The following is a 15,204-nucleotide window of genomic DNA, read 5'->3' on the forward strand; positions in this document are numbered from 1 at the left end:
GAGCTTGTAGAGCTGCTGCCTCACTGCTCCTGACCTCCTATGATGTCCATGTGGAGTTTGCACATTCTCCCTGTGACAGCGTGGATTTTCTCTTCATACTCCAGTTTCCTCCCACATACTGTACCTATGACATGTGGGTTGGTTCCTTAACTGGTCACTGTAGATTGCCCTTGATGTTGGTGAGTGATAGAATCTGGGAATGTGCGGATAATAAAATGGGATTAGTGTAAATGGATGCTGCTTGGTCAATGCAGACTTGGTGGGCCAAAGGGCCTGTTTCCCATGCTGTATGACATTATAGAATGTGGCATAATTAGCTGGAGCACCACCAGAATGTATACTATAGAAGGGCAACAATTAGTAGGCCATTTGTAATGTAGGATTCACAGTCACATTACTGTCATTACTGAACATCTTGAACTTGCTTTAAAGCATAGTAACATAACATAATAAATCTCAGTAAAATAACAATTGTTCGTACATGCCTTCCAATGCATTATTAGTGATTTGTCACTGAAATCTATTTTCTTTTATTTTGCTGTGTGTGCAGCAGACTTTGCTGGACAAAGCCCTTAAATCAGATTGTACTAGAATGACTCTTTTAACAGGAATGAAAGACCAAGTAAACACTACAATTGCTTAGCTGTTTTCTGTGCTTGGAACAGCAGTAATCATATTACATGTATTCATCTGTAAGACCTTAACTTTACCAAGGATAAGGGGTTACCCAAAGTTTTAAGAAATATAGTGGTTTATTTGCTCATAAGGAAGTGACATTTACCCGTAATTATCTCAGTACAGTAAAACTCAGTTAATCTGGCAGGCTCAAGACTTTGGTGGTACCGGACCAGCAGATTTTTCAGACTACTGGATGTTATTTTGTTAACACTCCACACTTTTAATTCATTTTAAAAAGATGTAACATTTCAGTGAACCTGGTAAATTTAAAGGGAGCATGGGATCCAGGGCAGGGAGCATGGGACCTGGGGCTGTGGTAAGTGGATGGGGAATAAGACCATAAGACATAGGAGCAGAATTAGGCCATTTGGCTCTTTGAGTCTGTTCCGCCATTCGATCATGGCTGATTTATTTTTCCCTCTCAACCCCATTCTCCTGCCTTCTCCCTGTAAACTTTGACATCCTTACTAATCAAGAACTTATCAACCTCTGCTTTAAATATACCCAATGATTTGGCCTCCACAGCCGTCTGTGGCAATGAATTCCACAGATTCACCACCCTCTGGCTAAAGAAATTCCTCCTCATCTCTGTTCTAAAGGGACGTCCGATTCTGAGGCTGTGCCCTCTGGTCCTAGACTCTCCCAGTACTGGAAACATTCTCTCCACATCCACTCTATCCAGGCCTTTCAATATTCAGTAGGTTTCAATGAGATCACCCTCATCCTTCTAAACTCCAGCGAGTACAGGCCCAGAGCCATCAAATGCATCTCATACATTAACCCTTTCATTCCTGGGATCATTCTTGTAAACCTCCTCTGGACCCTGCCCAATGCCAGCTTATAGATCTTATAGATATGGGGCCTAAAACTGCTCACAATACTCCAAATGAGGTCTGACCAATGCCTCATAAAGCCTCAGCATTACATCCTTGCTTTTATATTCTAGTCTTCTTGAAATGAATGCTAACATTGTATTTGCCTTCCTTGCTACCCACTCAACCTGCAAGTTGACCTTTAGGAAATCCTGCACAAGGACTCCCAAGTCCCTTTGCACCTCTATTTTCTAAAAGGTGAGAAAATTCAGAAATCAGTCTACACTTTTATTCCTTCTGCTAAAGTACATGACTGCACACTTCCGTACACTGTATTCCATCTGCCATTTCTTTGCCCCTTCTCCCAACCTGTCCAAGTCCTTCTGCAGACTCCCTGCTTCCTCTACCTGCCCCTCCACCTATCTTTGTATCATCCACAAACTTTGCCGTGAAGCCATCAATTCCGTCATCCAGATCATTAACATATAACGTGAAAAGTAGCAGACCCAACACCAACCCCTGAGGAACACCACTAGTCAAAGGCAGCCTACCAGAAAAGGCCCCCTTTATTCCCACTCTTTGCCTTCTGCCAGTCAGCCAATCTTCTATCCATGCTAGTACCTTTCCTGTAATATCATGGGCTCTTGTTTAGCAGCCTCATGTGCAGCACCTTCTCAAAGGCCTTCTGAAAATCCAAGTAATCAACACCCACTGACTCTCCTTTGTCTATCCTGCTTGTTACTTCCTCAAAGAATTCCAACAGATTTGTCAGGCAAGATCTTCCCTTAAGGAAACCATGCTGACTTTGGCCTATTTTATCATGAGCTTCCAAGTACCCTGAAACCTCATCCTTCATAATGGACTCTTAACATCTTACCAACCACTGAAGTCAGGCTAACTGGCCGATGATTTCCTGTCTTTTGCCTCCCTCCCTTCATAAAGAGTGGACTTACATTTGTGATTTTTTCCAGTCCTCCAGAACTATTCCTGACGCTAGTGATTCTTGAAAGTTCACTACTAATGCCTCCGCAATCTTTTCAGCTACCTCTTTCAGATGAGGCAAACATCACTCGATGAGCTAGTTGCCAAACCATTAGGATTTCTAAATGGATGGATAGTGGATCATTGGCGTCTAACAGTACCACATTAAACATTTGTAATAGGTGTGACAATTTGCTGGTATTGAGTTGGTCAGTCAGACAGTGAGCAGTGGTATGTCTCAGTGTTGAACAGAGGCAGCAACAATGGTATTGCTAATCCTTTTGATTTTCATCAAGGTGTTAAACCAAGACTGGCATTAGTTTCACCTAGGTTAGCTGTGCAATTTTCATCCTTTTTGTATAAAGTTAGATATTCTATTTTGAGGAGTTAGTCTGTCCATCACTCTCTTAATTATCTCACCCCATTAATAAACCAATCACAAACAGCCAGCTACCCTAAATAACTCCTCCCTGACTTTGCAATGTAGTCAGAATGCATGGCCTTACTCAATTGATATAAGTATATCCTGTTTGGATGACTCCTTTCATAAGAATCCTCTAGTAGCCTAAATTAATTGACTTGAATGCCTTGTCTATCTGAAGCTTTTGACACCAGGTATCCCTTTACCTTTTCTGCAACCTAGTATGTTTATCTTGCCTTCCCAGAGAAAATGTATCCTCTCATGTCAGGGGCACAAACTACTGCTTTTAGAGCTTCACCTAAAATCCAGCCATTGAAATTTATAAGTTAATGCAGGCTTTGCATCCTTTTATTCTTTAATCAGAACAAATCGTCTAAGGAAATACAATACCTGGATCATTGCTATTAGATTATACAGGTCGAAACTCTCTTATCTGCCATTTTGTAGTCTGGCAACTCCTGTGGTCTGGCATATTTTGAATCTGTAGTACAGATCTATACTAATTAACTAATTATACTAATTAACTAAAATTATCTAAGATCTGTACTAATCTGTAGCTAATTAATCTACCAGTGCAACTTTTGTGATCTCAGCCAACAATGATCTCAGCCAACAGCATTTCCAACTTGATGAAACATTGGGCTATGGACAGTTTCTCAGAGCCTTTATGTGACCCAGGGAGTGTCTGTACTTAAAAAAAAAAACAGTTTTCCTACTCAGAGGAGGATGATCGGGGGCAATTTCTGTGGTTCAAGTTTTCTATGGTCTGCCGCTGGTAAGAATCCAAGGGTGCCAGACTAACCTGTATAGTTAATACCATTGTGCAATAAATATTTCAGACTCTCTTACTATTTTTCTCACAATTACTCTATACCAATTAATCTCTAATCTAACTTTCAAAATTGTTTCATTTATGCCATCATTGCCCATGGTATTCATTTTCTATCCCTAATTGCCCCGAACTGAGAAGGCTTTTGGTGATAGTGAAGGCAGGAATAGGAGGAGGTGGCAGATAAATGCGTGGCTGAGAAGCTTGTGCAGGAGGGAGGGTTTTAGATTTCTGGATCATTGGGATCTCTTCTCGGGAAGGTGGGACCTGTACAGAGAGGACGGGTTACACCCGAACCAGAAGGGGGCCAATATCCTTTCGGCGAGATTTGCTAGAGTGATTCGGGAGGGTTTAAACTAGTTTGTGAGGGGGAAGGGAACCGGAGGAGTAGGTTAGAGGAAGAAGGGAATGGGGAAAAGTTAGATCAAACAGGTAGGCTTTGGGGAAGGAGAAGCAGAAGACAGGCTATAAAAGTAGTAAGGTAGATGGACTGAAGTGTGTTTACTTAAATGCAAGAAGTGTCAGGAATAAGGGGGATGAACTGAGGGCTTGGATAAGTATGGGGGACTATGATATCGTGGCTATTACTGAGACGTGGCTGACGTCAGAAGAGGAGTGGATATTGGATATTCCTGGTTTTCGGTGTTTTAAGAGGGATAGGGAAGGGGGGAGAAGAGGAGGAGGGGTGGCGATACTGGTCAGGGACACTGTTATGGCTGTGGAAAAGATGGATGTTGTAGAAGGATCATCTCTAGAGTCCGTATGGGTGGAGTTAAGGAACAAGAAAGGAGCAGTTACTCTACTAGGAGTATTCTATAGGCCCCCCGGTAGCAGTAGAGATATAGAGGAGCAGATTGGCAGGCAGTGTTTGGAGAGAAGCAAAAATAACAGGGTTGTTATAATGGGAGACTTCAACTTCCCAAATATAGACTGGAACCTGCTTAGTGCCAAAGGTTTAGATGGGACGGAATTTGTTAAATGTGTCCAGGAGGGATTCCTGATGCAGTATGTTGACAGGCCGACTAGAAGGAATGCCATGTTAGATCTAGTTTTAGGAAATGAACCGGGACAGGTGAAGGATCTATTGGTGGGTGAGCATTTGGGGGACAGTGACCATTGCTCCATAACCTTTAAAATTGTCATGGACAGGGACAGGTGCAGAGAGGACAAGAGGTTTTTCAATTGGGGGAGGGCGAACTATGAGGCTATAAGGAGAGAACTTGGGAGTGTAAATTGGGATGTCCTTTTTGAAGGAAAATGTACCATGGAGATGTGGTCGATGTTCAGGGATCTTATGCAGGATGTTAGGGATAAATATGTCCTGGTGAGGGAGAGAAGGAATGGCAGGGTGAAGGAACTGTGGGTGACGAGAGAGGTGGAATGACTTGTTAGGGAGAAGAAAGTGGCATACGTGAGGTATAAGCAGCAAGGTTCAGACAGGGCCCGTGAGGAACATAGGGTAGCGAGGAAGGAACTTAAGAAAGGGCTGAGGAGAGCTAGAAGGGGACGTGAAAAGGCTTTGGCTAGTAGGGTTAAGGAAAATCCCAAGGCCTTTTTCAAGTACGTGAAGGGTAGGAGGATGGCTACGGTAAAGGTAGGTCCGATTAAGGACAAAGGTGGGAGAATTTGCCTGGAGGCGGCGGAAGTGGAAGAAGTTCTCAATGAGTACTTCTCTTCGGTATTCACCAGGGAGAGGGGTCTTGATGATGCGGAAGGGAGTGCTGGTAGGGGTAATGTTCTCGAATTTGTAGATATCAAGAGAGAGGATGTGTTGAAGTTGTTAAATAATATTAAGACAGATAAATCTCTGGGGCCTGACGGGATTTTCCCCAGGCTGCTTCGAGAGGCTAGGGAGGAGATTGTTGAACCGCTGGTAAGGATCTTTGAGTCCTCATTGTCCACGGGGATGGTGCCAGAGGATTGGAGGGTTGCGAATGTTGTCCCCTTGTTCAAAAAAGGTAATAGGGATAGGCCAGGGAATTATAGACCGGTGAGTCTCACGTCTGTGGTGGGTAAGCTGTTAGAAAGGATTCTAAGGGATAGGATTTATGAACACCTTGAGAATCATGGACTGATTAGGGACAGCCAGCATGGCTTTGTGAAGGGAAGGTCTTGCCTCACAAGCCTGATAGAGTTCTTTGAGGAGGTGACGAGGAAGATTGATGAGGGCAGTGCGGTGGATGTGGTTTACATGGATTTTAGTAAGGCGTTTGATAAGGTTCCTCATGGTAGGCTTCTTCAGAAGGTCAGAGGCCAAGGGATCCAAGGAAGCTTGGCTGTGTGGATTAGGAATTGGCTTGCATGTAGAAAGCAGAGGGTTGTGGTGGAAGGAGTGCCCTCCGATTGGAAGGCAGTGACTAGTGGTGTCCCGCAGGGATCAGTTCTGGGACCTCTACTTTTTGTGATATTTATAGATGACTTAGATGAGGGGGTGGAGGGCTGGGTTCTTAAGTTTGCGGACGACACTAAGATAGGCGGTGTTGTGGATAGTGTGGAGGGCTGTCGGAGCTTACAGAGGGATATTGATAGGATGCAGAGCTGGGCTGACAAGTGGCAGATGGAGTTCAATCCAGAGAAGTGTGAGGTGGTACACTTTGGAAGGACAAACTCCAGGGCAGAGTACTGGGTGAATGGCAAGGTACTTGGCAGTGTGGAGGAGCAGAGGGATCTGGGGGTTCATATTCACAGTTCATTGAAAGTTGCCTCACAGGTGCAAAGAGCAGTTAAGAAGGCCAATGGGATGTTGGCTTTCATAAGTCGCGGGATTGAGTTTAAGAGCCGCGAGGTGATGATGCAGCTTTACAAAACTCTAGTTAGGCCACACTTAGAGTACTGTGTTCAGTTCTGGTCGCCTCATTATAGGAAGGATGTGGAGGCGTTGGAGAGGGTGAAGAGGAGATTTACCAGGATACTGCCTGGATTAGAGAGTATTGAATATGAGGAGAGGCTTAAGGTGCTAGGGCTTTATTCACTGGAAAGGAGGAGGATGAGAGGAGACATGATAGAGGTATATAAAATACTGAGAGGAATAGATAGAGTAGACAGTCAGCGCCTCCTTTCCAGGGCACCAATGCTCAAGACGGGAGGGCATGGCTTTAAGGTTATGGGTGGGAGGTTCAGGGGAGATGTCAGGGGGAGGTTTTTCACCCAGAGAGTGGTTGGTGCATGAAATGCACTGCCTGGGGTGGTGGTGGAGGCAGATACATTGAACAGGTTCAAGAGCTTGTTGGATAGGCATATGGAGGAGTGTGGGATGGGGGGATATGCGGGAGGAAGGGGTTAGGTAGTGTGAGGGTGGTTTGATGGCCGGCACAACATGGTGGGCCAAAGGGCCTGTTTTGTGCTGTATGGTTCTATGGTTCTTTTAAGAGTCAACTGCATTGCTGGGTCTGCAAACACCTACAGGACAGATTGGGTCTAGATCGCAGATTTGTTCCCTTGAAGAATGTTACTGAACCTGATTGTTTTGTTTTTACAACAACCTATGGTTTCATCAGCACCATTAATTAAACCACATTTTGTTTTAAAAAATCTGGATTCATTTAATTATTTGTATTTAATTTTCCTAGCCGCCATGGTGGGATTCAAAATCATGTCCCTCCACCAATGTTTTGACTTCTGGCTGCTAGTCCAGTAATTTAACCACAGGCTCCTGTAAATAACAATGCTGTTATACCCACTGCTGTCAATCCTAATAACCATCAGTAATTGAACGGACAATTTTAATAACAGAAGAACCAAGTTGAATTGGAGAAATGGAAGAAAGCCAAAACATCACCCAAACAAATGGTCAATCCCTGTTAGATCACATTGTCTAGAATAATTTTTGTAAAGCTATCAGTGAATGTGCAGCATGATGGTTCAGTTGTCATGAAGCCATTTATTAAAAGAAGAATCTGCAGGCTGCAGTCTGTTTGCTGGCCACATGGTCACTTTGTTTTCTTGCAATGCACTTATAGTTCTAACGGTTCCTTGGAGACAACAGAAGCTGGTTAATTAAGCTACCAAACACCTACTGCACAGGCAGGACATTTGTGGTATGAATAGACAAACTTTGTTGGCTTTGTAACATGGAGAACACACGTAATACCCATATCCTCCAAAACAAAATAGTGTGGTTCTGGTTCACGTGACTTGAAGATTGATGAGCTGGATAGTGCAAGAATAAATGAGTGTTATTGGGCCTAATCCTCCTCTGTGAGGGTGATGATCATTTGGAGCACTATTTGAGCAGGTGAAGGGCAAGGCTTATGTGGTGACCATCCAGAAGCATCAGCTCAGAACCCACACTCTCAGTCAAAGTGATCTGGGCTTCATGTAGATGTCAAATAGATTCTAGAAATGACAACCTCAGATTGTTTGAAACTTTTACGTGTTTAATTACTAGGAGTGTCTTCACCTGATGCCCAGCTCTTCCTGGGCAAGACAGTTACAGTAACAGTTACAGACAGGCAGAGGCTAAGTAATGTGGACCCACGTCTGCTGGGAGGAATGTGTTACAGCTAATTTAAAAAAACTTGATACTATTATATCTGTGCAGACCTGTTACCCAGTCCTCAGTCCCATCTTGCTTTGCTATTGATTTGCAGGTAATTGGAAGGAGGTGCTATTACAGAATATTGATGCTGAACAACTTCCTGTTTATTATGGTGGAACTCTCACAGATCCAGATGGCAATCCTCGGTGTAAGTGCAAGGTAAATACTTTCTTAATTATGGAGCTCTTTGTGAACAGAAAAATACCCAGATTTTGAGAAGTGCTATCAATGTTATATTCTTCGAGCAATCTAACAAAATAATAAATTTCCCCTCAATAAAGTCCATAGTGTTATCATTGAGGAAGCTTTTGATTAATGTTCATCTTGGTTTCAAGAACTGGCATTTCTAAGTTACCAAACCTATACTCCTTATGCCTTGTTACTCTTATCCTATTGCTCCTGTGGTTTCATTATATTAAATCTCAGTGCCCAGTCAGATCTAATAAGCTATGTCCCTGAAGCAGATCTTCAAAGATGTTCAACCTTGCATTATAGGTTTACAGTGGGACTTCTTCATTTAGTTAACTGAGAAATGGCACTTCTAATGTTGCATGTATAAATATTTGCCTGTGTTGGTGTGAATTTTTCATGGGGTAGGAGGACAGGGAGATTTATAGAATTCAAGACACTTTAAACTAAGATCTTTGTTATGACAATATACTGCATCCCAAACTGCTCTTGTATGATATTTCAATATGCTAAACTGACAGATATCTTTAACCTTTAAGATGTTTATGCCTGTGTCTGCAAAGAACCAGGGATACTTTTAATATAGGCCATTCAGCCCAACTAGTTTGGCTGGTAATTATTCTCTGTCTAGCCTTACTTTTCACTAGTCTAGTTCTATTCTCTCTACTTCATAGCCTTTCAACATTTCTTTCCTTTTACTTTTCACTCCTGTAAAGATCCAATTTCCCTTTGAGACCATATTCAATAGAAACAGACAATTCATTACATGATGTATTTATTTGTGAGGAAGTTTTAATGTCTCATCTCATCCTTAAATTCACTTAATATTGCTGTGATTCTGCAGCCTGTATAGTAGGCACTAACAATTTCAATAACATTTAGATGTATAAATAGAAAAGTGATAAAGAGCATGTGATTGCTGTCACAGAACCACCGATGCAATAACATATGTAGTGATGGAACTGGGATTTGCACTGTTGTTTATCAGTCTATGAATTCGAGATTTTGATTGTGCCACTTGGTGAGTAGAGGTCTGATGCTTTCCCAGGATGAGAAAAGGAAAGCTGAAAAAACTTGCCAGTTGTCCATCACTCCTTTTGTCTCTGGTGGCACAGCTGTCAACATAAGGAAACATGTATATTCATGATGGAGTGTAAGATCTGACATAAACTGCTCAAGCACACCAATAAATAATTATTCACTGGGATTCTGATTAGTCTTGGAGGAAATTTATGTCAACTTAAGTTACATTTTCAAATCAAGACATGTGAAATTCTTATTTAAATTATGAGGCGTCTATGGCTTTAGTGGTAACATTATCAGAGAACTGCAGCCAGATGTTCAAACCAAACAAATGGTCAATGAGGAATGTCTGGAAATGGAAATCAGGAAATCATAAACTAAACTGATAAGAAAATGTATCACTTTACTGTCAAGCATATTGGTTTTGAAAGTACTACTTTTGAAATGAATTGAAAAGAAAAATAGACTTGATTGAAAACATGTTCTGGTTAATATTTGGAACAAATTAATTTTTAATACTGAAGTATTATTAACAACTAAATCTGATCAAAATGTTTTGCTTTAATTAGTAAAGACAGCAATTTTGGCCCATTTACATTAAATAAACTAATTTGAAGTACTAATGCAGTGCAGGAATGCAGCAGCCAATTTGCACATAGAAAGTTCCCACAAATTGCAATACAATTATTTTAATTATGTAGTTTGAGAGATTGATATTAGTTAGAAAATCATGGCTAGCCCTCCTATTTGTTTTTGAAATAGTGCCTTGGGACCTGTTGCATTCATCTGTGAAAGTGGAAAAGAAGCTTTGATTAATATCTAATCCAAAATGTAGTATCTCCAACAGTGCAACATTCCCGTAGCACTGCATGGGATTGCCAGAGTAGCTTTATTCATTTTTACTTCGAATTATTCTTCTATATTATGTTTGTAAAAATAAAAATCCCATGCCTCTTAATCGAATTAGAGCAAAAATTAAACCAAATGCCAGAGATGTAGGAAGATTATTCTGGTAAAGTATTTCACTCTGTTTGGTACCAGCCATGGACATGCAAATAAGTTTATTTTGTGAGGAACTGCTTAACATTGCTTTTAATAAAAATGTTGAAATAGTTTTTGGAAAAACAACAATTTGTATTTACGTAGTGCCTTTAAAGCCCCAAATCACTTCAACAATAGGATGGTGGGTGTTTAGAGCTCAGCTTAGCAACCATACGTGTTCATTTGAAAGTCTATAATATTAAAAATCTGTGTTTCTTTAATTAGATAAATCTTGGTGGTGATGTACCAAAGTCATATTACATCCTTGAATCCATTAAACAACAATATGAAAACACAGTCACTGTCAACAGGGGATCTTCTTTTCAATCTGAATATGAGATCCTCTTCCCTGGCTGTGTTTTGAGGTGAGACTAAGCACTAAGCCTATTGTATTACTTGTGCTGAAGCATTTTGCAAAATAAATGTTCTTCCTTAATACTCAGAATTTATGCATCTTGTATCATGTATTAGCTATGAAAACTTTTCCTGAATATCTTATCAGAATGATAAAGAAACTCTAAATATGCTAGGAATCATTACTTGTTTTATTGATGCATATTTTTTTCCTAAGGAAATACCAATCACCTCTCATGAAAGACTATTGAATTCTCAAGTACAGGGGTTGAGTTTGAATTTATCCTGAACTGGCACTTGAATCTCAGTACCTCTCATAGTTAAAGTTCTCATCGGTCAAATAGTGAGACACCTATTGGGCAGAACAGTCAGATGGAATAGAATAGATGGATAGGGAAAGGTTTGAAATACAATGGTGAAATTTTAAATGTAATGAGATGTGCAGTTTCTCAGTATTTAAATTCTTATTCTGGGTTTCCAGGTGGCAATTCATGACTGAGAATGCAGACATTGGGTTTGGTGTATATCTGAAGACAAAGATTGGAGAACGACAGAAGGCTGGTGAAATGGTAGAAATGGTCTCCAGCCAGCGATACAATAGTCACCTGGTGCCTGAGGATGGAACACTTACCTGCATGGAACCTGGAATCTGTACGTCAATAAGCTTAATAATAATCTACCTTCTTTCAGTTCCTAATTTCAGTATTTTCAGGTCTCAGTTACAGTAGTATTTAAAAAAAAGTTGCATTTATTGGTAATATCTAGACATATTTTCCAACTTTGATTATATTTGATCATATACATTTACAGTTTCTGGACACAATGGCTTTCCCCATTGATCCCTAACTGTTCATAGAGTAGAACACATCCAAGGAATTGTTCCTAGATCTATAGTAATGTTTGATACCTTTGTTCGATTTGCATTCAAATGTGGCAATAGTGTGGTATTCATTATTGTTAAATGGTTTACAAATCTTCTTGAATTTTTTAGAAGTTTTTTTTAATTACTAGAAAAGGGAATGTCTATGGATGTTCATCTTGCAGAAGATATTTAATCGAGTCCCTTAGATTAAATGATCCCCAGAGACCGTTAGATGAAGTTGAAGCTCATGGAATTTAAGGTAAACTTATGGGCTGGCTAGAAAATTGGCTGGGTGACAGAAGACTGACACTAGTAATAAAGGGCAAGTTTTCTCATTACATAATGAGACCAGTGGGTGTCTCACAGGGCTCACTTTCCCTCTCAAACCTGATGTAAGGTCTTGACCCAAAACATCGACATACACCTTTTGCCTCCACAGATGCTGCTTGATCTAGTGAGTTCTTCCAGCCTTCTGTTTAGCATTTCAGATTCCAGTACCTGCAGTCTATTGGATTTCAACTGTTTACCGTTAACAATTTGGATGATGGAATAGAAAGTCACATTTCCAAGCCTGTTAATAACACAAGAAAGACAATGTTGAGAGCAGTGCATTATAAAACTGCAAAGAAATATTTAAAATATTAAACAATTTGGCAAATACAAAGTCATCCATTTTGGACCTAAAAAGGATAGAACGAATACTTTCTAATGGTCTTATATGAAGTGTAACATATTTTGGTGGTTAAATAGCAAGGAAATAATACACAAATTTGGGTTGTACTTCTGAGAATGTAAGAGATTATGATGTTTTTTTAATTGGTATAACAGGATGGATCTATTTTTCTGGTTGGAAATCTAGGACTAGAACCCCTAGTCTAAAAACTGGAGTTAGTCTTTTCAGAAGTGAAGTTAGGGCAGAATTCTGCAAAGAGTGGTATAATTTGTGGATGCAAAGGGGTGGGGAAGCATTTTCCAAATGAAAATGATCAATTGTCAACTTTAAATCTGATAGATTTTTATTAACCAAAGTCATGTTTGATGATACGAGTTAAATCATCCATCAGCCACAATTTTATTTAATGCAGGGCTGAACAGCTGTTATGAAATTTATATAATTTTTGTGAAAGTCCCTCTACACCTCCATCCTGTACAATGATGACCTGAGGACTCTTTGCTTCTTTCTTCAACAAAGGCCTAACCAGTCCACCTCCTCCATCACCCTCCTTCATCTGACTGAACTCACTGTTACATTGAACAACTCCTCCTTTAACTCCACTCACTTTCTTCATATCAAAAGTGTGACTATAGAATTTGCATCTCAACAGCATCTCAACAACATCTCCCCCTCCACCCTTGCTTCCTGTGAAGATTCCGTTCTCCAGGTTCTTTGTCTGCATCTTATTTGTTTTCAGTATCTCTGAGATGACTTCTCTTTTCCTAAACCATGGCTTCCCTTCTAGCATAGTTGACAGTACTCTCAATTATATATCTATTTCTGCAGTACTGCTGTCATCCCCCCTCTCCCATCCATACAGAGTATGGACAAGGTTCCCCCTGTCCTCACCTTCTGTTTCACCAGCTTCCAATTTCAACAAATCACACTCCATAATTTACGCACCTTCAAAAACACACACTGAACACACCTCCCCCTCCCCTCCTCTTTCAGCATTCCTAAAGGACTGTTCCCTTTGCAACTCCCTGGTTCGCTCTTCCATCCCCACCAGCCACTTCCATTGTCACCACACCTCCTATGCATTAGTTGTAACATCTTTCCAACAATCCAGGGACCTAAAGAGTCTTTTCGGGTAAAGCAGCAATTCACTTGCACATCTTTCAATCTAGTGTATTGCATTCAGTGCTCACAATGTGAGTATCCAAGTGCAGATTGGGTGACCGCTTTGCAGAAGTCCTCCTTTCAGTCCACAAGGGTCCAGTTGCCTGTCACTTTAATTTTCTACCACACTTCCACTGTGACTCTTGGTCTTTGGCCTCCTACACTATTCCAACAAATATCTTCTGCCTAAGTATGTAGCAGCCCTCAGGACTAACTATCAGATTCAACAATTTCAGATCACCAGTTTTTTCCTGTTTGTGTCAGAACCAGCCAGTTTTGTCGTAAGGTCATCCACCTTAACACAGTTTTTCTCCCTCGATATATGCTGCCCAAGGTGGGAAGTACCCAGCAGATTCCCCTTTATTGTGGATTTACAGCTGCTGTGTTCTGTGCCTCTCAGTTCCAGCATATTGTTTTGTATTTTTACTCCTCCCCTCCCCTCCCCTTCCCTTGCTCCCATTCATTAGGTCAACAAGATGGCTGCAAAAGCATTGTGTCACCTGAGTAACTTTAGTCTCCACCCAATTACAGACGTCCCCTTTGTCTTCTACACCTGTATCCCTCTCTGCAACTTAAAATACATTTGTTTTCTCATTTGAAAATTGAAAAATTTGCAGATGGTGGAAATCTAATATAAAATAAAATGATAAAAAGATTCATCAAGTTCTGCAGCAGGTGTCAAAAGAGAAATCGAGTTAACATTTCAGGTCAGGTACCCTTTGTCAGAAATGGGAAAGAGAGAAAACAAGTTTGCTTTAAATTGCAAAGGGTGGGGGAAGGATGAATAGAACAAAGGGAAGCGTCAATACTTTATTGAAGGCAAGAAGTGGAACAGGAGCCCCTGAGGGTGAAACCACTGGCTTGTGCATCCTCTGGTTTCTGTTTCACTTGGTGTATAGTTCCACTTGTGCTGGCAAAGACAGAAGAGCTGCTGGTAGTAATTTTAATGATTTTTAACTACACGGATTAAGGTTAAGTGAACCACAGAAGATATCAATAAAATCCCTTGTACTGTTTAATGCTAGTAGTAGAATATTAGAACTGCAAGAAAGTTCCAGCAATTGAGAATTTAGTTTTAAATGGCATCCTTGAAATCCGATTGGAACATAGAAATCCCAAACTACTTTGTTGCTCTTCACCAGTAAGTTCTTGACTATACACTAAAATAGGATTCCTCTTGGGCTTCAGAAGCAAAACGCCAAATTGCAGTAATTGCCCAGCATTTAGACTGGAGAATCTGCTGGGGCATTTACCTTGAAAATGGAAAAGTAATTCTATTCATTTGAATGGCTAGAAACAAATACGTGGATGCAAATAATGAGAAATTTGCATACTTTTGAGCAAAAAACAAACTGCTGGAGGAAAATGGGTAGGGCAGCATCGGTGAACAGACCCTTCATCTGGACCGGGGGAAAAAAACAAAATGTTCAAGAAAGAATGGAGAGCCCTAAAGCTTTAAAGTTCGGAGGGGGCGAGGGGAGTGGAGAAGTCAGGATAGTTAATGTCACGTTGGCAGTTGAAAATAAAAAGGTTGAGAGAGGGTAAAAGACCAGACGGAGGTGTCCAAGAGGAAGAGGAGTGTTGGAGAAAGGAGAAAGGGTCATCAGTGAGGGTTAAGAACTCCTTACCAAAGAAATCGGCAT

At 40.8% G+C, this 15,204-nt stretch overlaps 1 protein-coding gene across 4 annotated transcripts in view; it reads left to right on the forward strand.

Annotated features, from left to right (window-relative positions):
- LOC127579245 (SEC14-like protein 2) overlaps positions 1–15,204 on the forward strand; it is a 52,657-nt gene that overhangs the window by 25,708 nt on the left and 11,745 nt on the right. For all 4 annotated transcript variants that reach the window (XR_007957651.1, XR_007957652.1, XM_052031890.1 and 1 more), the window contains exons 10-12: positions 8,311–8,417; positions 10,737–10,876; positions 11,347–11,516. Coding sequence is in view for 2 of the 4 variants with exons in the window: in XM_052031890.1 (XP_051887850.1) it covers positions 8,311–8,417; positions 10,737–10,876; positions 11,347–11,516 (417 nt within the window). In the remaining 2 variants the exon portion in view is untranslated. The remainder of the gene's footprint in view (positions 1–8,310; positions 8,418–10,736; positions 10,877–11,346; positions 11,517–15,204) is intronic.

Source organism: Pristis pectinata, chromosome 17 (genome assembly GCF_009764475.1).
Source record: "Pristis pectinata isolate sPriPec2 chromosome 17, sPriPec2.1.pri, whole genome shotgun sequence".
Classification (NCBI taxonomy): Eukaryota; Metazoa; Chordata; class Chondrichthyes; order Rhinopristiformes; family Pristidae; genus Pristis; species Pristis pectinata.